This window comes from Empidonax traillii, unplaced genomic scaffold (assembly GCF_003031625.1).
Source record: "Empidonax traillii isolate 1590-97213 ecotype Southwest subspecies unplaced genomic scaffold, ASM303162v1 scaffold175:size1888319, whole genome shotgun sequence".
Lineage (NCBI taxonomy): Eukaryota > Metazoa > Chordata > Aves > Passeriformes > Tyrannidae > Empidonax > Empidonax traillii.
In genome coordinates, this window is record NW_020955368.1 from 559,157 (window position 1) to 584,266 (window position 25,110).

At 43.7% G+C, this 25,110-nt stretch overlaps 1 protein-coding gene across 3 annotated transcripts in view; it reads left to right on the forward strand.

The window, feature by feature from the left end:
* Positions 1-25,110, forward strand: part of FGFRL1 (fibroblast growth factor receptor like 1) — a 173,423-nt gene that overhangs the window by 68,491 nt on the left and 79,822 nt on the right. For all 3 annotated transcript variants that reach the window (XM_027885965.1, XM_027885967.1, XM_027885964.1), the window contains exon 3: positions 17,291-17,563. In XM_027885965.1, coding sequence (XP_027741766.1) covers positions 17,291-17,563 — 273 coding nt within the window. The remainder of the gene's footprint in view (positions 1-17,290; positions 17,564-25,110) is intronic.

A 25,110-nucleotide genomic window follows, 5' to 3' on the forward strand; every position in this document is an offset into this window, starting at 1 on the left:
GTGCAGGGGGAGAGCCAAGTGCCTCAGGCAATGCCAAGGGGGAGCTGCTCCCACATAGGGCAGGCAGCCTGGCAGAAAGCACTTACATTTTCTCTGAAAAATGTAAAAGGTGAGGAGAGAGCCTAGGATTTTGGCTGGAAGAGGGTGGACCTCTGGTAGGGAAGAGATGATAGAACAGGGAGTAGGAAGAGGCCAGGAGGAGCCTTGACAAGTGAAGAGCAGTAGCAGCTGTTGGGTGTTGCAGGTAAAGGGAGAGGTAGATGCAAAGAGAAGTACAGGTGGCCAGAGCAGTGCCTGGAAAAAGATTAATATGAATGAGACAAGAGTGTGTTTTGCCAAGGCTGGAGCAGAGGAATCATGATGAAATATGACGGGAGTCTGGAAGCAAACTGCAACAGAGTGGATGGACAGCCAGGGCTGGGCTTATCAAGGAGCTGCAGAAAGACTCTGACTCAGGGTCTGAGCCAGGATAGGGAGACCTAGAGGGAGAGCAGAGTAAAAAATAACACTTGGGCTGTGGGCCTGAGCGACAGACGGGACAGTAGCGATGTCCGCAGCAATTAAGGAAGGAGGTGGGAAGGGGGAGGAAGATTAAGAGCTCTGAGCTTGAGCTGACAGCTCAACATCCAGGAGATGTCAGGGAGACAGACAAGGTTTTCGTCCAGACAGAGAGAGACAGGCCTGGATGATCAGATCAGACAACTGGGGGGACTGATTTATGTGAGAAGATTAAAAGAACTACTTGTTAAATATATGTGTAGCTTGGCTAAGTGACACCTGAGGGGACAATAACTGTCTGCAAGTGTATGAAGGGATTGGATACTGGAGCCAGGAGGAGGGGGAGGGAACAGTTTAGGAGTGTAGATGAGGATTTTGACCAGAGGCAGTGGAATAAAGTGGAGCAAAGCCGGCTGTATTGCCTTGTTAGGGAAGATATTTCGCCGGCAGAATAGCGAAGATTCTTTGGTGAGTCTTGGGACTTGCATATCCATCTAGGTCTCCATCTGCACCCCTGTGATCATAGGGTGCCTGGCAATCTGATGTGTGTCCTCACAGCACCCCTGGAAGGAAGGTGTCCCCAACTTTGTGCAGTTGTGGAAGGTGTTCCCAACTTTGTGCAGTTGTGGCACTTTGGTTCCTTGTGTGGCCCTTGCTATCTGACTGGCAAGGACTTAAGAGAGTATATTAACCTTTCCTTTTATTTGTCTCTGTTTTAAAGATGGGAAGGAGAGCTAATAGGGCTTCTCCAGCCCACAGTTCATGTGGGTTTCTCCACATGCTCCATACATTTTTTTGCCTTATAAAGCTCTACTCCCCTTTGAAGCCAAAGGAAGAAGCAGAAGGTATTTGTCTCTCATTCCTACATGAGCTCCTCCCATCAGTGCAAGAGAGCAAGCTTGGGAGGGAACCACTGGAAATGGCATGCTCAAATGGGGAGTTAGGGCTGAAGCAGTTTTGCCTTAAACCTGGACAGCAGTGGGAATAAGGTGCATGTACATTGTGTTTCTATGGGAATGATGTTGCTGGTTCCTGTCTGGTCACAGCTGTACTAACTGTTGGTTTGGTTGTCAGTTGTGTGTTTTATTTTCCTAAAGCAAATAACAGACTGGTCTGATTCAGACCAAATGGCTCCATTTCTGCCCCAGGAGTGCCACTCTGGGTTCCATCAGCTGAGAATCTCAAAGAACATGTGCAGTGCTTTTCAAAAAATGTCTCAGTTTCTCATCTGGTGAAATAAAGGTGACCTGAGGTCAAAGCATGTGGGGGATGGAGGAATAGTAAATATCATCTATTTTGAATCACAGTCCTCTGCTGGGCTCATCTATGGGCTGTGCAATCCAGTGCCTTGACTCTGCCCATAGTTTTTTCGGATATTTGAGGGAGATGCAGGGCATCTGCAGGAGGCACCTCCAGAACCATCTCTCTGTTGGGAGATTTGGTTTCCCAACACTGGTTACAGATTTCTGTGTGTCCTGGGTTTCTTTTTCTTCTGAGCAACACTGATTAGAACATGAGAGGGTTTTTCTAGGAAACTTTTACAGAAGCACTGAAAAAAAAGTAAAAGAAATCAGCATAAAGTGGATCCATCCCAACTGTTGTGATTTGATTTACTAATGGAGGTTCTGTTGTTCTGCTGTGACACTAGATGGGGGTTATATGTTCATATAGATCTTTCAAAGAAAGAGGCCTCTTTCCAAATTAAGTACCACCTGTTTGCTTCTGTCTGAGTGTGCTTTCCATACCTATCTCTGTCTGGGGTCTTTGCACTGGTTTTCTAAAGAGATGAGATTCATGTGGTGGCATTTTTTGAGGGTTGATCCATCTCCATCCTTTCCAATAGCTTTTAAGCCTATAAGCCAATTGCACACACATTGTTTGAGAAGGAGTGATGTGAGAGATAGTGAGTTCAAAATTTTTGGAAGTGAGGAGTCTTGTAGAAGGGAGTGATTGTAATAGGGCTGCAAAAAAGAAAAATCTCTCTGCCACCACGCCTGGGGCACAGGCCATGGCTTCAGCCTATTCTAAATATGTGGATGAATTTCCTAAATGGAGAGACATTAATGCAGAAACAACAAACAAGCAAATAAATAAATGAATATGTCATCAGTTTCTTGCCCCCTAATAGACACTGGGAAATAAAGCTACAGAATGCAGGGTCATTGGAAACTAAGCTTTGCTAATAAATGGCTTGCCATTGCAAACTGCCCCATCCTCAGTGCAGGCTTGTGCAGGTGTCAGTGGGAGACTGCAGGAAGACGGGAATTGCTGATGGCTGTTGCACCTCTTTCTGTGTGTTAGGTGCTCAGGGTGTCATCCCTTACCAGTGCCAAACCAAGTACCTCAGTCTCACTGTGCAATGACAATAAAAATAGGTGGCACCCAAATAATACAGAACCAAAATTGTCTTTTCCAGCTTTTCGTGCAGACTTTGGCCGCTTTTTAATGGTGCGGCACTTCAGCAGAGACCAGAGGTCTCTGACCTGTGAAGGTTTCTTTTTCCCTTCAAGGAGGTTGTGTTCGACCTTGGCAGTCACAGTTACAAGCAGAACTCCCTGCTCTGACTTTCATTTCTGTTTCAGCAGGAATGAAATCTGTGGGGCCTTTCTGAATATTTCCCTCCTCACCCAATATTGCTGAAAATGAGCCTGAAGTGTTGACAGACAGCGGCACTCTCAGTGTGTAGGAATCCAACATAAACAGACTTGCTGGTTGTGTACTTGGACATGTTAAACGAGGTCCCTCCTTTGATCTTCCTTGCACTATCCTAAAGCCCAGCAAGCAAAGGCTAAGTAAACAGACCTTTGATTTCAGGGCTGTTTGGAGCAGAGGTCTTGTAAAACTACTATCAATGGCAGAGCTGAGCTACTGAAGTCCCTCTTGGACTGTAGGTGCTGCAAGAGTAGCAGTGTGGCTTTATTGACCCTAACATCCCTTTTTCTCCCCCCTTCCCATAATGACAAACATCTGGGAATATGAGCCAGCTCCCTGTTGGTTGTAACATGCCAGTTTTTCTAGGAGAGACACCTGCTTATAATCTCCTCTGTGGTGAATGGAGCATAAGCTATTTTAGATCCTACTGCTATTGGATCTCACAGCCAGTGCAGCTTCTTGTAAATGCATGTCATAAAGATGCTCAAATAAATAACATGGGACACTTCCGTGGGAAACACTCACATTACTTATCCTGCGTGTTCAGCACTCCTGGGTCAAACCCCAGAAAACCAGTACTCTGGCTTAAATAGCATGAATGTTACAGCAAATTGGGTTTTATTTATTTGCTTCCTGTTTTTAGAGCATTTAGTGATTTCCCCGCGATCACAAAGGTCACAAATTTCCTTTCATGTTCAAATAAGCAGGAGAGTCTCCTTCAGGATTATGCCCTCAAAAAAGAGACAGTAAGAAACAAGCGCCTAATATCATAAGATTTGAAAAACAGAATTGTGAATGCTGGCAAATTCCCCTCAATGGATGAAACACAGAAGTTGAATTGGCCTCTACTTTGTTTTAAATTAGTATTTTTCTCTGTCTTCTGGTGAATTACACAAAGAAGGACTTGGCTTCCCTTCTGCTCACCATAGGAAAGGGACATGAGAGTGAGATCCTGCCAAGGTATTTTTTTTTTGTAAGTGTTATCAGTTTTTCATTGTTTTCAACATCAAGAACTGCTGTACTTAGCAATAATGGAGGCTATTCCCAGGGGATCAGAGCTGTGGATCCTATGGATGAAGCCACTTCAGGCAAAACTTGATTGAGCTCAGGACCAAAATTTGGAGAGTTTTGCTTAGCCCTACCAATGATTATTGCTTCATATCAAGATAAATGCCAAATGCCAAATTCATTGACCAGCTGCTCTATGCCAGCAGTGCTCCTGCTCTACCTTCTGGAGGTAAATCTGAGGTTGCTGGCTGGGTTTGAACTCCTGCCAGTAAATTGTGAATCTGAGTGCATTTAGTCCCTCTTGTCTTCTGCCCTCTTGCTTTTTAAGCATGGCCTTAAATGACGGCCTTTCTTACATTGCCTTTTCTGCCTTAGTCACTAACTGATCCTTTACTGTCTGTAAAACAATACAGCACTGTTCTCCCTTCGGAAGAGAATTTTGTCTTTTGTCAAATAATCACATCCACTACTGGATAAAGAGAGTTTTTAACAGCTCCTTATTTGTTGCTATTTGATGGCGGTTCTTTGATCCCTGAAGGGGCGTGCAGTGCCGTTTGTGAAATACAGCAAATTGATTTTACACATTTCCATCTTTTATCGATGAGTCTTCCAATGGGATTTCACTGTAATCAGATTGGAGGATACCATGGCACAGCCATTGGGAAGGGATTGGAATTTACATGCAATAAAGATTAGGGGATTAGCGACTGATTAGGAGTGCGCTGATTTCTCCAGCCTCAGGTACAGCCTGTGTGTCTGCTTTTTTCTGACCTTGGGTTTTGACCTCTTGACTCCTCTCTTGGAAAGGCCAGTGAGCAGCACAGAGTGATTTCTGACATGACTTCCCTCAAGAACAAGTTCAGATCACCGCAACAGTAAAACCTCCTATTCCCGTGAGTGGAGAAGCTCAGAAAGGTTTATGCGAGTGGACAAGTTGCTCAGATGTGCATCGACCAGGACAGGCTGAGCAGACAGACTGTGGCAGTGCTTTAGTCTGCAGTCAGGAATTCCTGCTGACAGCTGATGCTCTGTGTGTGTGCTGGTACCCGCATGTGCACGGGGGGATGAGCAGCAGCTCTGCAATTGCGCAACAAGATGATATTTCCCCGTGCGCAGCTTTTCCCAGGGAGCTGCTGTGCTCTCCAGATTTCTCCCCCTGTGCACCCTTGCAGGAGGGTAGCTGGGGCTGTACATTACCAGACACTGAGGTAATAGGATTGCACATTAATTGATATTCCAGTGTAGCTCTATCTACCTGATGGATATGATGTTACATACCAGTGTGTAGCCCGCCAGTGGAATGGCGTCATTTGGAATCGCGGAGCGGTCGATGTCAGCAGAACTCCCATAGGCTCCGTAGCTGCTGAGGTTTGGGCAGCTCAAATAAAGCAACAGGCTGTGCTAAGAGCAGGGTGCTGGTAGTTTGCTTGTGTATCAAATGATAATTAGCACCATCTTTGTACTCATGCAGATGTGCAGAGATCAAAGACGGGATATAATGGAGTCTTCAGCAAAGGAGAAATATTTCCAAATCCTTTGATTAACTTGGGAAGTTTAAATGGGTTTATATTTTAAATATTTATTTTCAATATTTCAATTTTGGCAGAATAGACCCACTGTTAGGTGCTGGTTTGGGAATATCACTCATCCTAGGACATGCCACACTGGTGTGCAGTAGAGGTACAAGAGGAATACCTTCTTCCGGATGAAGAGAAGAAGCTTTTGAGCAGCAAGGGGTGCAGCAAAGCTTTAGACATACGAGTAAAATGCACTGATTCTATCTGATTTCAGTAGTTGAACAGTCCTAGAACTTTAAAGCAAAGCCTCTGACAATCCCAGGTGGTGCAATGGGACATTGTAAGTCGAACAGAACAACAGGTCTTCACTCTCTCCTGACAGAAAAAGCTAATAAAGCCACATAAGAGTGCACTATTGTTGTGAGCAAACCAGCATGTGGAAGAGGAGGAGCAGAGGACGTGGATCTGTTTGAAGCTGTCCCAGATGCAGGCAGGCTGCAGAAACCCTGTCCAAGGCACCAGCTCAGCCCTCAGACTGTGGCAGAGATAAAACAAGTTTCTCAGCCAGAAGGTCACTTGTGCACAGGCTTGTGCAGGCATCACTGCACGTTTTAATGCCGTGCTGTGGCATTCAGAGTCCGTCCATTTGCAGAAAGTGTTACTGCTTTCCTTTGGAGCTGATGCCGTTTCCTGTGCAAGATCTGACAATATTCTGCAGGTGTGAGGGTTTCATGCTTTAAGAAGTCCTGTCTCCTGCCGATACACATAGGTATCTTTTGTTTTTACATCAGGTAATGTGTGCTTCAGTGTCTGGGGAGCAGGAACCAGATGTGAATGCTTTAAGAATTCAGTGATGGTTTCCCTGTTTTTATATGTAGGAGACATGGTGTCTCTTGAGTTTCAGTGTAAGTTTTCACTGACTCAGCCTTGTAAAACCTTCATTTTAAAGTGCATTTAAGGTTTTTCCCTTCCTGGAAGAGATGTACAGGTGTGTCTTAAGTTAGCCAGTAGAATGGCACAATAGGAAAAAAATCTTTAAAGTGAAATATTTGGTGCTGAGGAGGTGATGTTCACACTAAAGGCATTTTGGGAGTTTATTCTGGATCAGCTCCAGTCTGGTCATGTAGATTGAGTGCTCATTAATGGAAATGCAAGAGCACAGCTTCTGCTTTTGTTTTACCAGGGCCCCAGCTAGCAATTGCTGACTGTGTCTGCATTAGCAGCTCATGGGCTTTGGTTAGATTGCATCTGTAAAGCAAAGCATTTGGTGTTGAGGACCTGGCACCCCCATTTCAGAGGAGCGTTTCACTTCAGAATAGCTTTTGTTTGGTCCTGTGAACTAAATGCTCATCTGAACTGGAACACCCCTTGCAGCACAATTTCATACAAAGGCCACTCAGCCCATGTGCACCAAAACAGCTTCATAATGTGAAGTAAAGTATAACTGGTGGGGAAGATAAAAAAATTCATTTTAAAGCACACCTCTGATCCAAAGCCCACTGATGTGGGCAAATTTAAGGTAGACCTTTATGATGACAGTTTAATTCAGAGAGAACTGGAAAGAGCCAGCTCCTATCACACCTACCATGAATTGGAGGTTTTGGTAGGGCAACAGTAAATGGTTTCAGGCAGAATTTTAAAATGTTGCTGTCTTAGAAGGTGCTTTGCTTCATTTTTCTATTGGAGCAAGACAAGTGTGTGTATATATATATAAATATATATATATATATATATATTTGCATATGTGTATATGTATGCTAGTCAAAACTGTTTTCACATTTGAGGGATACAACAACCAATTAAAAAAATATTACCATTGCTTAATCAAGATACTTTTAAAATCACAACTTCTTAGTTTGCATGTGTTTCATTTTGGTTTGCCAAGATTATTACACAAAAGATTTCTCAAGATGAAAGGGGGAGTATTGAAAAAAAAACAAAAACAAGTAAAGTCTTAGTTCTTGACAAAAATGTAATTTTCTGATAGAAAAACATTTATGCCACTATATACCAAGACTACTCTGCAGCCATTCAGCTAGAAATGTCTTCTGTTCTAGAGAAGCATCCAAAAATATCTTCAGTTCTTAAATACCACAATGTTTATCTCTTTGTGGTCACCCTCAAACAGTTGTTACCACGCTTTTGTGATGGCCAAACTTAGAAGCCCCCAGTGACGAGGGCAGAGCCAGGGGAGGGCTGAGAGCAGCCTCCCCATGCAGGGACACTGATGATTTCCTAACAGCAGAAGGCTTATGGATATTTTGGCAGTGTCTTGTGTTCAAGAGTGAGTGTTCCAAGATGTTGATTTTTTTCTGAGCCCTTAGTGCCCTTAATCACACCTTTTCCATCCCAGGTATTGGCAAAGGCCAGTAGGAACCAGCATTGGATGGAGGAGTTTAAAGTCTTCTCCAGTTTCACCCCTTAGAGAGAAATTTGTTTAAAAATATTTTTAAGAGTATTTTGAAGAAAACCGAATCCTTGGATGCAAATGAGAAGGCTGCTGTCTCGGTGTACAGCTGAAGTTGCCACTGTGGGCCAGCAGGAAGGCAAGCCAACTATTTAAAGGTCTTCGTTTGCATCGTTCCCGTGTAGGGCACAGAGTCAAGCATCGTGGTTTCTGTTTTCCTGCAGACATAAACAATGACACGTACGATTTCCTGCCTGCACAGTGATCACACAAGCATCTGTCTGTAAGGGAAATGGCTAATTACTTATTAAACCTTGCACGGTGCTTAGACTGGGTTAAATATTGACAGCCAAAGTTCAAGGGGAATCTGTGTCACCAAACGTGAACTTGGGCGTCCTGTTTTCTAGGAGCTGTTCAAATAAAATGGATAGGTGACAAAATACTGCCTGCAGGCAGGAGGGACAAGAAAGGGACAAAAGTTTGATCAGGTTGGTTCAGATTTAAATGCCTGTCTTTGGAACCTTGGGGTTTGGAGTGTGATTGCAATTGGCAGCTCAAAGAGAAGTTCTGATACAAAAGAAGTGAATTAAACTGAGATTTGCAGAGTGTCTGGTTTCTTTTACTGAAAGTCTTGGAGATGGTGAGCAATTTGACTGGGAAATCCGCTGGGGTTGTGAAGCAGGATTTGCATGATTGGGAAGCAGTTGGAAGTGCATAGTACAATCATATTTATGTTAAAATTATGGTAGATTCACCCCAGAAGGTAATTCAGGGCTGCCTGACTGGATTGTTTCCCAGACATTATGGGAAGCAAACAAATGCCTTATGTTGGCAGGAATGGTCCCTGTGTGACCTGCGGTGGAGATGCTTGGGGGTTTGGGGTAGTTTTGAAGAGAGCAGGTTGGGGTTATGGGGCAGGATTTTCAGTCGGGTTCTGGATCCTCTTGCCTCCTTCAAGCCAGAAGATTTCTAGCTTTCTTCCAGAATCAGGCAGTTTGTTCTTCTTGGAAGCAGGAGGCTAAAAAAACCCCCAAAATCAAAACCAAACCAAACCAAAAAAAAAAAACAACACAAACTTTTAATTTTAGGATCTTGAAAACACGAAAAAAATGCTCTTCGAATTAGGAGTACCACTTTCTTGAAAGGGAATGGAGAAGGTAGATTGTGTGAGTATGTGTACCAGCACACCTTTGTTGTACTTTTCTCTGAAGAAAGTCTTCTGGTTACCCGTTGAACTGCATACCTGAACTGCACCATCAGGATAATTTTAGCCTTAGAGCAGGAATGTTAGTCCTCTCTTTTGGCCCACGCTAAGCCCACTGGCAGCACTTAAGAAACAATAAATAGTATCTTTTCTTCCACACTAGAGGAGAAACCTTCTAGCATATGAAGTCTGTTTCTTCAAAAGTAATTTGAAGTAATCCTAACTCTCCTTTGCGTTTGCTACCTCAAAACCTAAGGGATAATGTTACTCTTTTTTGCTGCTGAAGAAATGTTCGGCAACAATTGAAATTGAATGTCACCCATGCACATTTAATTTAATAAGATGGTAATTTCATGTTAAATGAATACCAACTGATTATTGAAAACATATGCTCAAAGGATTTAAAAACCATGTAAGAGATATGTATCTCATCTGCTGTTGTTGAACTGCAATAAATCTATGCAATAATCAAGTGCCAATTGTTTAACATACAATAACTATTTTATTAAATGTCAGTGAAATGTGTATGCAAGGCACTTAATTAAATGGAACATGTTCCCAAATATTCTATTTTTCTTAGTTTTGGAACATCTAGAGTAGGAAATTTACTGGCAGCCTTCACCCAAGGGGCTAGTTATTACTCATGTAAAAATATGGCAAGCATTTCTTGCGCTATCAATAAATATCCATTTCATCAGGAAAGCAGCTCCTACCACAGAGGTAGGGAAGAAAGAGAAAATATGGCACTTCACTTGCTGTAAAATGGATCCACAAGGCTGTTTTCTCCATCAGTTTGTCTGGCAGAGCCCTGCAGCCCAAGACTAGAGCTTGCTCCTGCGAACAGTCCGCTGTTTCAAAATCTAAGCCTGACCAGCCGTCGGGGCTGGTCAGCAAATACTTGTGGTGTTTTTGTGTTCCTCGCTAAGTGTCTTTGTTCTGCAGAGATGCTGTTGGTTGTTTCTTTAATCTCTTGATTGTTTTTGATAAGCATTGTTTTTGTCTGTGGGCGCCTATGTTTTCAAGCCAAGAAGGACCCATTAGCTCATCTAATCTCATCTCCTCATGTCACATACCAAAGCATTTGGACCAGTTACCCCTACGCTGACCCCTACTTCACTTGGCTAATGCATACCTTTTGGAAGTGCAAACTGTTTTGTTTTGAAAATATGAAAAGAGGTTGGATTCACCAGTCCTTTGAACTGCTTATTCCATTAGTTAATGGGATACATGGGCAACACACTCATCCTTTTATCTGTCTCAAAAAGCATTTTTATCAGTTCTGCTCTCTTTTTAATGGCTTCCAACTGTGCAGAAAGCCAAGAGTTCCTCTCTTTCAGGAACACCTACTCATGTGCCATCCTTGCTTTGTAAGCCCTTCCCTGTGGGATTTGGTCCTTGGTAGTGTTTGTCCATCCCTTAGCGTAGAGGCCCCTATCCATTGATCCATCATTACAGCTGGAATGCCAGTACAAATAATGGTAATAACAGTGTGCAGGGAGTGTGTGTGTATAATCCTCATGTTGGTCTTGCAGAGAGGGTTAAACTGTTGTAGAAAGGGTTAAACCCCCACTGTAAGTGAGAGTTGTCCAGCCCAGCCAAGTGAATACCCCAAGTTAGGCAACTGTGGCTGCACGTTTCAAACATGGCTTTTAGGTGGTCCTTTCCAGCTGTGTTTATTTTGAAGCATGGGAAAGGTGAAAGAAATCGACTTTGCTGTGAACCACCCTTGCACTGAGGACTTTGGAGGTTCGGGTTTTACAGTGATGAGTGTGGTGAAGGCCAAATGTTGCCTCAAGTGTTGGTGTAAGAGACTGTGTTCACACTGAACAAGCAGTTTGGTTGGTGATGCTTGTCCAATTCCTTCATCACACTGTTGTAATGAAAGATTTCTGTGCTTGGCTGTATTCTCCTTGTAGGACACACACTGCCTGTGGTACCTCAAACCCTGATGCTAATCCCATGTGTTGATGGGTTGTTTGGGTGCTTCTTGGTAAATGACTTTGCTAATTTGCTAACACAGCACTTCAAAAGAAATCTTATCGACATGGAAAGTGAATGTGTTTGGTATTAAATAATAAAATACACAAAACCCATGGGGCTCTTAAAACTTATTTAACTTCTTTATAAACTTTACAATACAGTATGTGGATATTATAAATTACTTTCCATTCCAAGAAACTGTCCAGGCTTGTTGACCTTCCTTGGAATTTCCTCTTTGTAATTATGTTTAATGTGTTAATAAAGTTCACTTTGAACTGTATTATGGCAAATGGTCTCATAGGACGTGGGTCAGTGCTGGTGCGTTCACCATATGTGAAGCCTGACGTTAGCATGCAGTTTAGTTGAAGGAATAGCCAGGCTGAGTCCAAACAATTGTAGAAGCTTTATCTCCTCCCCAGGTTAGCAGTAAAAAGGGGTTCATGGAAAGTTAGGAATGTGGAGTGGGAAATCATTTAGCTTTCACTGCTAGGTGTTACTAAATTATAGCGCTAGGTTTGAGTCACTATCAAAACACCATATATCTAGAGGGTTTTCACACAGAGCTGTAAATCATGTTTACTACATGTATGAGTTGAATGAGTGCATGAACTTTGCAATGCAGTCCAGGAAAATATAATTATATGTGTGTGTGTTTTTGACTGTGAGAAATACGGACAGGAATCTCCAGGCTATTCCACTGTTGTGCCTTAAATACACTCCTAGAAATTGTTTTTGCTGCTTCCCGGAAATAGCTATTTGCTAAGGCAAAGAGGCTTTCTTGGGTTTTACATAACTCCTCTTGCCAAGAAATGGCAACCATCATCCCTTCCAAGGCACTGGGGAAGAGAGCAGGAATGCTAGTAAAGCAGTGTCAGCAGCAGAGCAGCAAGTGGGACTTTTCTGTGGTGTAGGATAGTGGATATAAATTGAAAATTGCCCAGCTGTTCAGTAAGACAGGTGTAGGATCTGTCTTTTATATAATGGAACAGAATGGAGATTCCAGTTGCTTGTATTCGTAAATGAGGCAAATAAATCTGCACACTTGTCTCCATGTATATGAGCAGAAATATTTAAAACAAATGAGGTGATCATGGCATTTCCTTGTTAATGTTTGACTGAGTTTATATGATCTTGAGCAGAAAACTTGGCATCTGGCTGGGCTTGTTGGTTTCTTTCTGGGTGTGTTTATATGTATTTGCAGATGGGGAAACTACAAGCAAGAAAATAACTTGGTGGAAAATGTTGGTTCTGGGTTGTTTAAGTTGTATTTTAAGCCTGATTGCACCCTGCCCCTTGGAACTCCAGGCATGATCCCTTCTAGTAACTAAAATGATTTGAATGTTATGGGGCAAAGTTATATTTAGTTTGTGTTTGGAGAAAGAATAACAACCAAGCACAGGGGGGAGGCAGCTGCATTCTCGTCACTTCTTCCCAAGTCACATCCGCGGATGTCAAACCCCACCCTTCCCCCTCAGCCAAAGTATTAAGGAATGATTCCCTCAAACTGTTGGGTTGAGGAAAAGGGGGACTGAAGAAAACCTGCCCCCACTGGGCTTGTGTTGAGGTGGGGCTTAACTTACTGTAAGAGCTCCTTCTGTTCGCACAGGCTGTGGAGCCAGCCGTGCCCTCTCCTCCATGGTGGGGCTTAAAAGCAGTGCCCTGTGGCTACAGAGAGCTAGCTGCCTTTGCCCGGGGAAAAACTGCAAGAGTGGAAGCAAGAAATGATGATTGTTCTCCCTCCTTGCCATTCCCCCTCCCTCCCTGACTATGAAAATGTATGTGTCAGTAATTTGGATGGAATATCTACCTAGAGCCTTGTTTTTGTCCCCTTCTCCCACATCCCACGGAAAAATACTGGAAGAAGTAATTTCTGTGTCCAAGAGCATCACAGATTGCAGAATCTCAGCACTTAAAAAGGCTGATGTTTTCAGGAATTGCTGCCTAATGCTTAAGAAAGGAGGGGGAGCGTGACATAGGGACTCCTTCCCCAGGATTTACACCCAGGACCAGAGAGCACTGCTCTCTCCTTCTCTGTCTTGAAAGAACCCAATCTGGAGCTTTGGTCCACAGCTGCAAGCACAGACCAGTTCACAGGATCCTCTCCCAGCCAGAGAGATGGTATATATTAGCATTAATTTTGCATTGGTAAATACAGTTTTAACAATGATTTAACAAAATGTTTTCAGGTTTCAGAACGATGCCTGTTGCTCTCCGGTTCTTGTGGTGTTGCCCTGCCCACAAACAAGGCAAGGGCAGTGCTGTACGGAGCAGCCAGAGGGTATTTCTCTCTACATTAGATCTATTCTGCTCTCACACAACACAAAGCTGGAGTCTAGGACAGCAGAGGTCATAACAGTGGCTGCTCGAGGAGTAATTTCATCTGCCTGCTGCGTTAGAGCCCAGGACGGATGCCGGCAGCAGCGAGGGATGGGAAGTCAGCAGCAGCCAGGGTTCAGTCTGTTTTTACCTCACTGGCAGCTGTAGGTGAAGCAGCAGGTGCTTTCCTGGGATTTTGCCTCTCTAAGCAGCTGTAGAAATGTATCCAGCCTGTGGGGCCGCGGGCTGTGCCCTGGGCTCTGCTCCTGCACCATCACGCTCAGCTGTGAGCACACACGTGCCCTAATGCTGCAGGATCAGACACCAGCAACACTCCCAAATCAGTGCCCTGAGAGAGCTGGCTGTGCACTCTGCTCTCCTGACCACCCCCTGGTATACTATCGACCAGTTCTGGAAGGTGAGGAGCTCCCTCAGTGCCAGTGCTGCACGTGGGAAATCGAGGGCTCAGCATGTTTTTACTACACCTTCTTTGCTCTGTTCATATAGCAAAAGATGGGTCTGGCATAGAGAAACCCTGGACATTAACCCCCAGGAGAACCCGAGTGGTGCTGGGTGGCTCAGTGTATGGATTCAGAGGGGGAAGATGTTGTTGCCTGGATGGTGTGGGATTTCTGTGGTACCTCGTGTGAGGCAGCTCTGTGTCAGCAGCACCCGCTGCCCAGGGGATACTGGAGAAGGGCCTTTCTGCAAAACACACTTGCCCCTTTCCCCTGCCTCCCCTACAAATACTGACAGCACAAAGTGGCAGGATGTGCCAGTGTGTCTTGACTGGAAGAGCATTCATTTGTCACTGCTGCAGTCCTGAGACAGAGCTCTGCAGATATGTAGTGAAATAAGACCCAGTGAATGCCTGTACATGAGAAAGAGAGACAGAGATCTGTGATGATATCATTTTATTCTTGCTATAGCCCAGCTTTAGGAGGTCCAGCTACCACTGGCTTGCCAGGGCCTTTGAAGCCTCTGGCATATGTGAAGGTGCTGATTTCAGAGAATACTGCTTGAGCAGAAAGTTATTAATGCAAAGATGATAGGTAATAAAATGGGAGTATTTACAGCACTAAATGAACAGAAGCAAGGCTTTAGCATCTTTGTCCTAGGACTGTACCCTACTGAGAAGTGCATGCTGTATCTTGCAAGATTCACAGCAGGAAGAAAAGTGGGGGGAGGCTTTTATTCCTCTTCCCAAGGAAGTTACTGAAGGAGCTAATGAAGGGCTGCACCAGTGTTTTTCTTTTCAGGCAGAAAGGCTCTAAGAAACACACCCTTTTCTAAATGTCATAAAGGTCTGTGAATAGATCCTGTGACAGAGAGTGATCCAGCAATTCCTCAGAACGAAAGGTCAATCAAAGGAAAATGGCATTTAGGAGGACCAAGCTTACTGCTGACCCAAACATGTGACAGATCCAGAGGCAACTCTGGTGCCATCAGGAGCGCTGCTCGTGCAGCCTGACCCGGAGAAGCACATGACGTGACTGGGAAACTATCTGATTCCTCCAGGTCTCAAAATTCATCAGGAGTCAACCTGAATGTCGGAAGGAAAGGGATTTTGAAGGAGCTACAGCAGGTTTCCAAGCTAGGAGGAGGGTGCTGTTTCTCACTGTCCCTGCTTGCCCTGCACCAAACATTTTTCCCCAGCACTAATTATAGATCTGTTTTTGTCATTTGAATATGCATGGAGTAGTATCCTGGCTCACAAGCAGATTGCAGTGAAGCTACTCTTATAATCTGACTTGGCTTGGTAGGGCTCTGGGTCAGAAAGGACCTCTCCCAGGGCCGACCCAGAATTTCAGCAAGCCTGTGGACATTTCAGCTCCTGTGCACTGAGACACTGCACCCTGTAGGGAAGTGTAGCTGAGTTTCGGGCTCATTTTGGGTGAATTCTGCTTTATCAAAGCAAACACACACAGCCCCTCCTGATGGGTGAATTTCCACTTGAAAAGATTCAGCAGCGTGACTTGTGTCAGACCATCATTCGAAGGATCTTGGGATTATCTCTCCAACCACAGAGTTGGTTGGAGGTCTTCCAAGGTGAAGAACATTAGCAGTGTGGTTTGGAGTGCTTAGAAAGACCTGGAAAGGCAGGATTTCTTATATTTGTTTTGCCAGTTCCCTTGGAGTCTGGGAAGACACCACTGGCTCAGATGCTGTCCCACAGCGGGTGCAGAAGGTGTGCAGGGGTGGGTGTTACCTTTGCCAGGGACTGACTTTTTCAGGAAAGGTGCTCTCAAGATCCCTGCTTTGAGTCATCAGAAGTTCATCAGAATCTGTATGTTTATAAGACCTATTGATTTAAGCAGACTCTTAGTTAAACTCATTAATGAGTTTCGGTCTAGTTCACAGCTCTTTTCTCAGCTTGAGCAGCATCTCTGCTCACCAGCAAAGCTGTGAAATTCATGAGTGCAATTCAACATGAGTAACTGCGACAGCAGCTCTGTAGTCATTCATGAGCTGGACTGTATGTACTGCCTTAGTCATGCTGGGGAAAAATCAGGCAGACTTTGGAATAGTAGGAATTAGTCATGAGGAAGTGCAAATACGAGCTCTGTAGCTTATCCCCTGTGGGTCCAATCCTGCAAAACACTAGGAGCAGGAGTAAAATATAAGGGAACAGTTCCAAATCCCACAAACATCTTGTGGGTTTTGGGTGCAACTCAGTATCAGCAATCCTTAGCAAAACATTTTGTCCTTATGCAAGAACAGGGCAATTATTATCACACCCATTAATAGACTATTCTGGGAAGAGCATTGCTATTGCAGTCTATGTGGGGAACTTGTGCAATTAATAAAAAGGCAGAAAAGGCAGATGCAGGAAAAAGACTCTGTTTCCACTTTTCAGAGCCTTAGGAAGAAATTCTGAAATTCATTCCCACTGTTGGAATCTTTATCACTTCTGTTTTCTGAGTGTTGGCCTGTCCAAGTGCATCCTGTTATCATGTGGCAAACAGTGTGTTCGACTCTGTGGCATTCCAGGGACACTCTGCTTTGCATGAAATTATCACCTTTTACAAAGAGCAAATATTTGCCAGGCAGGTCAAACCAGTGGGGTTGCAAAGGCCATTTATAAAAATATCCTCTTTTGGCCTATAAGCATATAACATGTCAGGCTAAACTGGATCTTTGAGTGAAGCACTACCCAGTGAATGCTCTGTGTCCAACAACTACAGGCTTATGAGTCTCAGATAGAGCCCATCTGGTTACTATTAAAGGGAATTACTGTACATACAACATGAAAGGATTATAACATTTGAGGAGGGGGCAGTGTTTTGTTTTAAGTACCAGTCCTGTTACTAATTTTGCCTTCAGGATAGGTGTTAAGTTTGAAACAACTACAGTTTCTTTACCAAGTACAGCGGAACAGTTTGTGTATTGGACTCCTTGTGATAGGAAAATGCTGAAAATTTTGGAAAAGCAAAAGAGCCTCAGAACCAGGCTTCATTGGTGGGTTAGCTTGAGCTGCTGCTGATGGCAAGGCTACAGCTTCGGGTCTTGCACAAACCAGTATCCCTGTTGTTGTATCCCTCTGTAATTGCCTGCATTTTCAGCCTTGGTTGTAAGTGATTTTTGGTTAGCACCTCTTACTATATCTCTGTATAGCAGTCAGTGGCCTGACTGATGACTGGGCTTTGAATCAGTTCTGTATCACTGGCAAAAGTCATGACAGCTCTTCCTCTCTCTGTTCTTTCTTAGGCCCCCCAAGGATTGCCGATAAAGTGATTCACCGCCAGTCTGTGAGGCTGGGGAGGACCATCAAGCTCCTGTGCCCGGTGGAGGGCGACCCCCCACCCCTCACCATGTGGATGAAGGATGGACGGACTATCCACAGCGGCTGGACAAGGTTCCGGATCCTTCAGCAAGGGCTGAAAATCAAGGAGGTGGAGAGCGAAGATGCGGGAACCTACATCTGCAAAGCCACCAACGGCTTCGGCAGCACCAACGTGAACTACACCCTCATCGTCATTGGTGAGTAGGGCTGGAGAAGAGCCGGGCCTCACCTGCCATGGGGTGAGGGAGAGACCTGATGTCTGCGTAGCTGTCAGTCATTGCAGATTTGCTCTGCTAATCATTTACTGACCTCCGCTCTCAACTGGCCCTTTCCAGTGTTTGAGGATTGCCAGAGCTGGCTGTGCTGCTGCACATCTTCTGCTGCAGCCGGCTGCAGGCAGATAAGATTGTGCAGTGCCAAAGGTTACAAATAAGCAGAAGTGATGCAATAGTCACTGGGGTCCAGATCACAATGAATTCCACACAGGAAAGGCTGTGCGATAAGGAGAGGTCACACTGATCTTTATGTTTGCTGTTGGAACAGGATAGTTCTCAAAACAAATGTTGAGGCACCCGTTTAAAAATGCACAGCGGGGAGATCCATGTGCTGAGCTTTCGCAAAGCATGGTGTCTTCAGGAATAATAATATTTGGGTTGAAACAAAGCTCAGAGCTGGCATGTAACCCAGGGATGCTCAGCTCCTGAGAAATACTCTTGAGGGAGGCAGGATTAAAAAAGCTTCAAGTACTGTCTTGGTGACCACGGGTTCACTGGCAATGCTTTTGACCATCTTCAAAGGGCTTGCTTGGCCCAGTGGTGAGATTTTGGGGTCACTTGCTGGGCTCACTTACTGGGCTGAGCATTCCTGAAGACCCCCAAAGACTCTTCTCAGGGTAATCAGAGATTCCTCTGCTGCAGCTGCCACAGAAATATGTTCATCGATCCTTGTCTATGAGAAGGGAAAGAGCCGGGTGAAAATCAGAATGCTAGAGGATGCTTAGGGAGCAAAATGCCTGGTCAGCACCCCAAGTATCTTGTTTACAAAGTCCTGTTTCTCTGAGGCAGGGGGAATGAGGACAGAGTTTGGGGCAGTTTGCAGCTGCCTACTGATTGACACTTGGCCTGGTTTTGTTCTATTTCTTCTTCTTCACCTCTGCAGTAGTAGGGCTGCTGTGGACTCAGAGCATGTAGCAAACACTTGGTGCTGCTTGGTGAAGGATTATCACCCGATAGCGGGGTGATTCTTGGAGAATGCACTTTGCTGCACAGCCAATATAGGATAGAAACCAGAATGTAAATATCTTATCTGGAATGAGATGCTTAGGTGAGGGAAACCCTCTGGCGATATGACCCCTGCAGCATCAGTGGGACAGAGCTGCAAAAGTCGTCTTATTGTTTACATAGTTTGGGGATTTGGTTTTCCTTGTTCACCTTTTTCTTAGCCACATTCACCCATTTCTTTACACTACACCGAACAAAAATGGTGAAGTGGAAATAGTCATACAGAGTCATGTCTATACAGACTCCTTTTGGACATGCTTTCCAGACTGTTTGGTGGTGAGAAAGGAATGCTATAGGAGCCTGTCCAGCTTGTGCTTTTGCAGTATGTGGATGTTGCCAAAATCTTTGATCTTCTGTGTCATGCTGTATCTTCTGTGAAGCTCAGGGGTCAAGCCAGATCCCATTATTCCAAGGCAAAGAGGCATCAAGGCATCTGTGAGTCAAAGAAGGCTCTGCCTTATTCCTGGTAGCACAACCGAAGCAAATGAAAGGGAAAAGCCAGGAGGCACAGGGTAAAAGTTGGACTAGAATTCAGGAAAGATTGAGACAAAAACTCCAATTCAGTCGCTCGGGGAAATGGGACTATCAAATTCAATTGTGTTAAGAACAATAGTGTTCTTTATATTTGGCACTGAAAAACCCTGGGCACAAACACTAGTTATTTAGAGCCTCCTCGGGCAGCTATGGAAGGAAATGGCAAACTCCCACTGGCCTCTGTGGATGTGAGATTGAGCCCTATGCAAACAAATATTGATCACCAAGTGCCAAGAAAAGGATAACTTTAACCTAAATGTGTGGCAGACATATGGGCTGAGGTACCGTTCATCTCCATGCATCCTTGTTGTAAAAACCAGTACTTCCTAGACTCTTCTGCACCTTCCTTCCTTGTCTCACAGTGTACCATTGTGCTTTCTTCTTGCTCAGACCATTTTTGATGGATTACTTACATCCCTCATCTCCAGTGACACTGTTGTGTTCATGTGGTATTTCAAACCAATTGCTTTTCACTAGAAGAGTTTCCCCTGAAAACAGATGTTCCCCTTGTGACTTTCTTGTCAAGCTCTGCGAGTAAACACAAGAAGGTATCACTGACTTATTCTTTCAAAGGACCCAGACATTTAATGCACTGACCAGATGCTCGTGTTCATCTTGGCAAAAATGCTCTTGGTTGAGAGAAAATCAATCCCTTGTTGATTTTTGAGAAGGAGGCAGTGTTTTAAGACCAACTGCATGTCAGTTTTGACAATGAAGATCAAATTGATGGAGCTTTTCTGTTTGTGCTTTAGAAAGCACAAACTTCATTAGGCGGAGTGGCTTTTTGAACCATATGGCCTCTCTATTCTCCCACTCCTTCAAAGGAGAAAAAACCCTGTTATTCCAGCTTTACTGCTAACACCAAACTTGTAAAACCACACAGGTGGCAGACATGGGCAAGGTGGCTAAGACATTAAATCTAGAATAGCATTAAATGATTCATTAAACATTGGGACTTGAAAAAATAACATTCATATTGACATGAAAACATTCTGGAAATTTGATCAATAGTATCTAGAAAATATACAGTAGCTTATTGAAAGGTTTTGGAGTTATGCTGTATGCCACACCACGGGCAAGTAAGAGATTGTCACCTCAGTACTATGTACAGCCTCTCTGCCTGCATTCAGTGCTGTGTGACTCTTACTAATCTTAACTCTTATTGATCTCTGTATTCCATCATGGTACAGAAAACCAACAAAAACCTGTGACATTTTACAAAAGAGTAAAGAGGGCAGTGGATCCCCCAACGTTGTTGAGGGCGGGCAGACACGAGGTGAGTTCCGTGGTCGGACTCTGTGAGATGTGATAATTTGGGTATGAGCCTGTTTGGATGTTGCTTTGAGGCTTTCAGGACAGATCTTACTTGCATCCAGCCAGCTGAGTGCACGAGCAGAGCAGACTTAGGTCTGCCTCTACACGTCTGGTAGATGTGCCTACGCGTTGCCTGGCTGGAGAACTTCTCAGCCTGCAAGTGCGGATGAGATGGATTACAGTGATTTTACAGGTGGTAACTAGGACAAAGAGAGACCAGGTGATTAGGCCAAGACCACATAAAATATGAGCTGTGGCTCTGAGTTGTGTCTAAAACTCTTAAATCTCACCATAAAAGACTATTCCTCCTTCATAACACTTACTAAAGCCTCTTCTTCCTAATTTAGCATCTTCCTACTGCTCTGTTGGAAAGGAGTCTTCTCTTATTTTATGTTTTTGATCTTCCTTCTCAGACATAGGTTTTGCCAACCCATATGGTAGCAATTGGTTTCTACCCTGCTTATTTCCCCATCTTTTCAGGCTGCAGGGCCTGGATCCCAAAGATCCAAGGAATCCTGCTCTAATACACCCCTGCATGAAATGTAAGCCAGTAAAAGCAGATTACCAGTATAAGGCAAAACTACAATTTCCTCTCTTAGCTATCCTTAATAGTTTTTGTGGCTCACCACAAGATTTGGGATGCCAATTACACTGCAGACAGACTTACAAATGCTGGAAGAGTAACTTTAATCAGTATTAAATCACATTGCAGTTATTAAGTACAATGGTTCCTTATTTTGGAGAATTATGTGTAGCTCATCAAAACAAATGTTCTGTACCTTCTATAAAATTATATGTACAACGATTCCCATGACTATCTAATTTTTAAGAGGTTTTTCTGTGGCTGGATCAATTCAGAAGAGCTGATTTATATCCTACAGGTGTGAAAAGCAACATAATTTCATTTATGCTTGGTTGAAACCAGCAGTTTCTTTACTGCAGAATTAAAAAATTCCTTGCCAGTGTGCTCTAAAATGAAACCTAAGGCCAAGGAGGAAGAAACAAAGTGTTGAATAGCTGCTGCTTATTTGAAAACTGTCCACCTTGTGTGCTGAATGGAGGCATGTTCTGCAGGAAAAAAAATAGCAGGTGGTGGTGTAACTGAAGCCTCTATCGCGCTGTGGCCAGCTTGGAGAAACTGTGAGGTTGCACACATGGAGCCATCACACACTCCAGCTGTCAGGCCTTCCCTGGGAAATCTTAGCCCAAATGGGTGAGATTTTCCTGACTTATAAATAACTCAGAAAACAAAGTATTCTAACATGGAAGTGCTGGAGGACCTCCATGACCGTCTCCTTCTGCAATAATAAACAGTATCCCTCCTTCCAGAAGTCTGGACATTCTCTGAAGGGAGAAATTGTTGGTGAACAGCTGTAGGAAGGACTATAGGTAAATATTTATGCTGTAGCATAATGACCTCTTTCAGCAATGCACAACACAGAGGACTTTTCACTTGCAGGAGTGTTATGGGCCAAATCCTGCAAGGTGTGCCAGCATTACAACATGCAGGGCTATTGCTACAGGTGCTGCTGGTAAATACTTCATCTTGCATCAGTTGCTCAACCAAGTGATGAAAGATCAAACTGTCTCTGTTTTCACATCTGCATCCATGACTCTTATTACCTTCTGTAGCACAGAAAGGAAAAAAAAGGCAGCAACAAGAGCAGGGTTTGGGATTGTCTCTGCTCTGCAGCCTTCTTGCTTCACTTGATGTTTGTAAACTGCCAAAGACACATCTCACTTGGGTGCATCTCAGCACACACACAAAAAAAAAAACAATGTGTAAATCCAAGCAACAGCTTCTTCAGTATTTCTTTTTCTTGCCCTATGTCTCCAACTGCTGCAGTTGTTTATTCCCCTTGTGTTTTTGGAGGAAGATTTTGGTGAAGAATCTGTCATCTATCCAGTTCTTATGCCCCTCTGGTGCCTGACCCTCTGAGTGACCTTCCACTTGGGTAGAGTAGTAAAGTCTTGATGCAGAGAGCAGGAGGAAGAGAGCATCTTGTTGTCCTAAACCTCTGATGGGCTGTTCAGAATTTGAACGACATCTCAAACTAATTCGCTATTTAATGTCTGCTGTCTGTCTGTTGCAATAGATTGCTTTGCGAATCTGCCCTGACATCAGATGATTTATCTTTAAAGTAGCTTTTTCCTGCTGAGCCAGCTGCTATTTTATGCTATTTTACAGCTTGTCCAAAGACAGCTCTCTTTGATAACAGGCATGTGTGAAAAATTTGCATTAAAATAACCTTTTTTTTTTAAACAGTCAGCATAAGTATCCTGAAAAAAAAATCATGGCCATGTCTGAATGTATATTTATTCTAATGTCCTTTTTTTCTGCTCACAGTATTAGAAAATACTGTGTGAAAAAAATTCAAGTACAGTAAAATATGGTTTGCATTACACTTCTCCAATGAAGTCATCAATCCATGTCTCAGAACTCATTTACAGTGCAAAAGCTGAGAAAACATTTCTAGCCCAGTCAGGTGCCACCAGCCATCTTGGAAAAGCATGACAAATTCATTTATGTTTGCGTTTTGGCCTCTTAATAAACTCTGGGGACCAGAGAGAGATGTGCTCAGCAAGAAGATGTGAATCAATGTTGAGTCAGCAATTTGTGCACCAAGGGTCTGCTAATGCTAAGCAAAAACTGAAATGAGTCAACAATTTAAAAAAAGGATTAAAAGGTGCAGTTTTTGCATTTGAGAAAAAGGTGGTGGAGCTTGTGCTGGTCATGGTATGGAGTTAGCAAAATGTCTTAAATGCATTTACCTCAACACAAAGTGCAAAGGGTGGTCCATCCAGTGTGGGACCATTAACACAATCAGAGGACGCATAATCATGACTAATGATGATTAGTCAGTTGTTATATGGAAATGAAGATTTCCTTGTGACAATAAACAGTAACAAATTCCTCGTGTTTAATTTGTTAAGGCCCCAATCCAGCAGCTGGATCTATGCTGGTGGCCTCCTGTGCACACGCAGTGTGATTAACACCAGATGAGGATCTGGCCATAGTCACTGGTGCTTAGTGATGGTTATGTTGCTAATTAAAGCTCAGATTGGTTTGGGCCTTTGGGAGCTGAGCAGAAAAGGGGAGCCTACCCAAGGCCTACCCAGGGCAATCATTGCACAAGGACTCCTTGTCAGCTTGTGGTGTGGTGCCACTGGGCCACCCTCTGTGGAGGTGCAGAAATGGTTTTGGTTCATAACAAGACCTATCTTAGTGGTGTTGGCCAAATGAGGGGGTCCTGTGTGTCAGCCCGTGGGAAGAGACTGGCACTGGGCATGAGTTGATCCCACTGAACAGAAGAGTCAGTGAAATGCTTGGTACATAAAATGTATTTTCATGTCTTGGTGCAAACTCATAGCTAAAAACTCTTCACTTGGAAATGAAGCTCCTTTTCCACTGGAAGTGACTCATGGTTGATTAATGATGCCCTCACCCAAGCAAGGGCTCTTTCTTCTGAGTGTTTATTAGCATAGGCATGAAGACACACACCCTGACCAAGCTTGATGTTGCTCAGGAACAGCACAAGCATGTTAAAAGAAATCTAAATGCAACCAGGTATTCCTACCCCCTGAATTTCAGGGATGCCTAATTTCCTCCTTATTTAGGGGATCCCACTCCGAGTCCAACAAACTCCTTGTCCCCATATATACAGCGTGTTGAGTTCTGTAAAATGTCCACTGTCCTGAGAGAGGAAAGGAGGAAAAAGAAATACACCAAAATGAGTAGGTGGCTATTGCTGGATTGCTGCAGAGAAACAATTTCAACGGTTTTCATCATTTTGATGAGTGCTACAGTAGACTCATGTCACAACAGCCCATAACAATTTTGTTCTTGGAAAGATTTCTCCATAAAAAGGTGATGATGTGAGTGCCAGTATTAGCTGTAACTGTCCTAAAAATGACTGATCAAAAATGTAACACTGAGTGGTTTGACTGATGGTCTTGGTGAATGGGTGTAAAAACCTGGAAAATATCACAACCGGGTAGCAGCCTTGTTTCTTCCAAGTCCAGATCTGTAATGTAACTCAGTGCTAATGCTGTATAATGTCCACAGTTTTTACAAGATCTTTGTTGGGTTTTATTAGTTTCATTTGATTTTATAACAAACTTTACAATATGCTTATCAATACATCATGTTCTGGCTAACAAAAGCCTCACTGTTTCGGGTAGATCTCTGTTTTCCCTTCGTGGAGCTGTAACGTAGAAGCCAAGTTAAGAAGGTGACAACACCTGTTCACAATTTAAAGGAAATGAAAAGATTTTTTTCCATGGGTGTAAGCATGAAATTCATACATATATGTATGGATATATAATTTCCCCCCATACTCCATCCTGTGGCAGACTGTGGCAAACCAGAGCTGCAGCCAGTGTAAATTCGAGGCATGCAGGACATATGGATGCATTTAGCCCACAATCCTTTGCAGATGCTTTGGAGTGTGTAGTGGCTGCTACACCCATGCAAATAGCGAGCTGCAGCTCCGTTTGCTGCACGAATATTGTTTGGGAATGGGAGCAATACACAATACCAGGCAGGCTGACATTAAAACTGTGTTTGATCTGAGCAATTTATGGCTTCCTTCTGTTAAATGATATTAATAGAATTA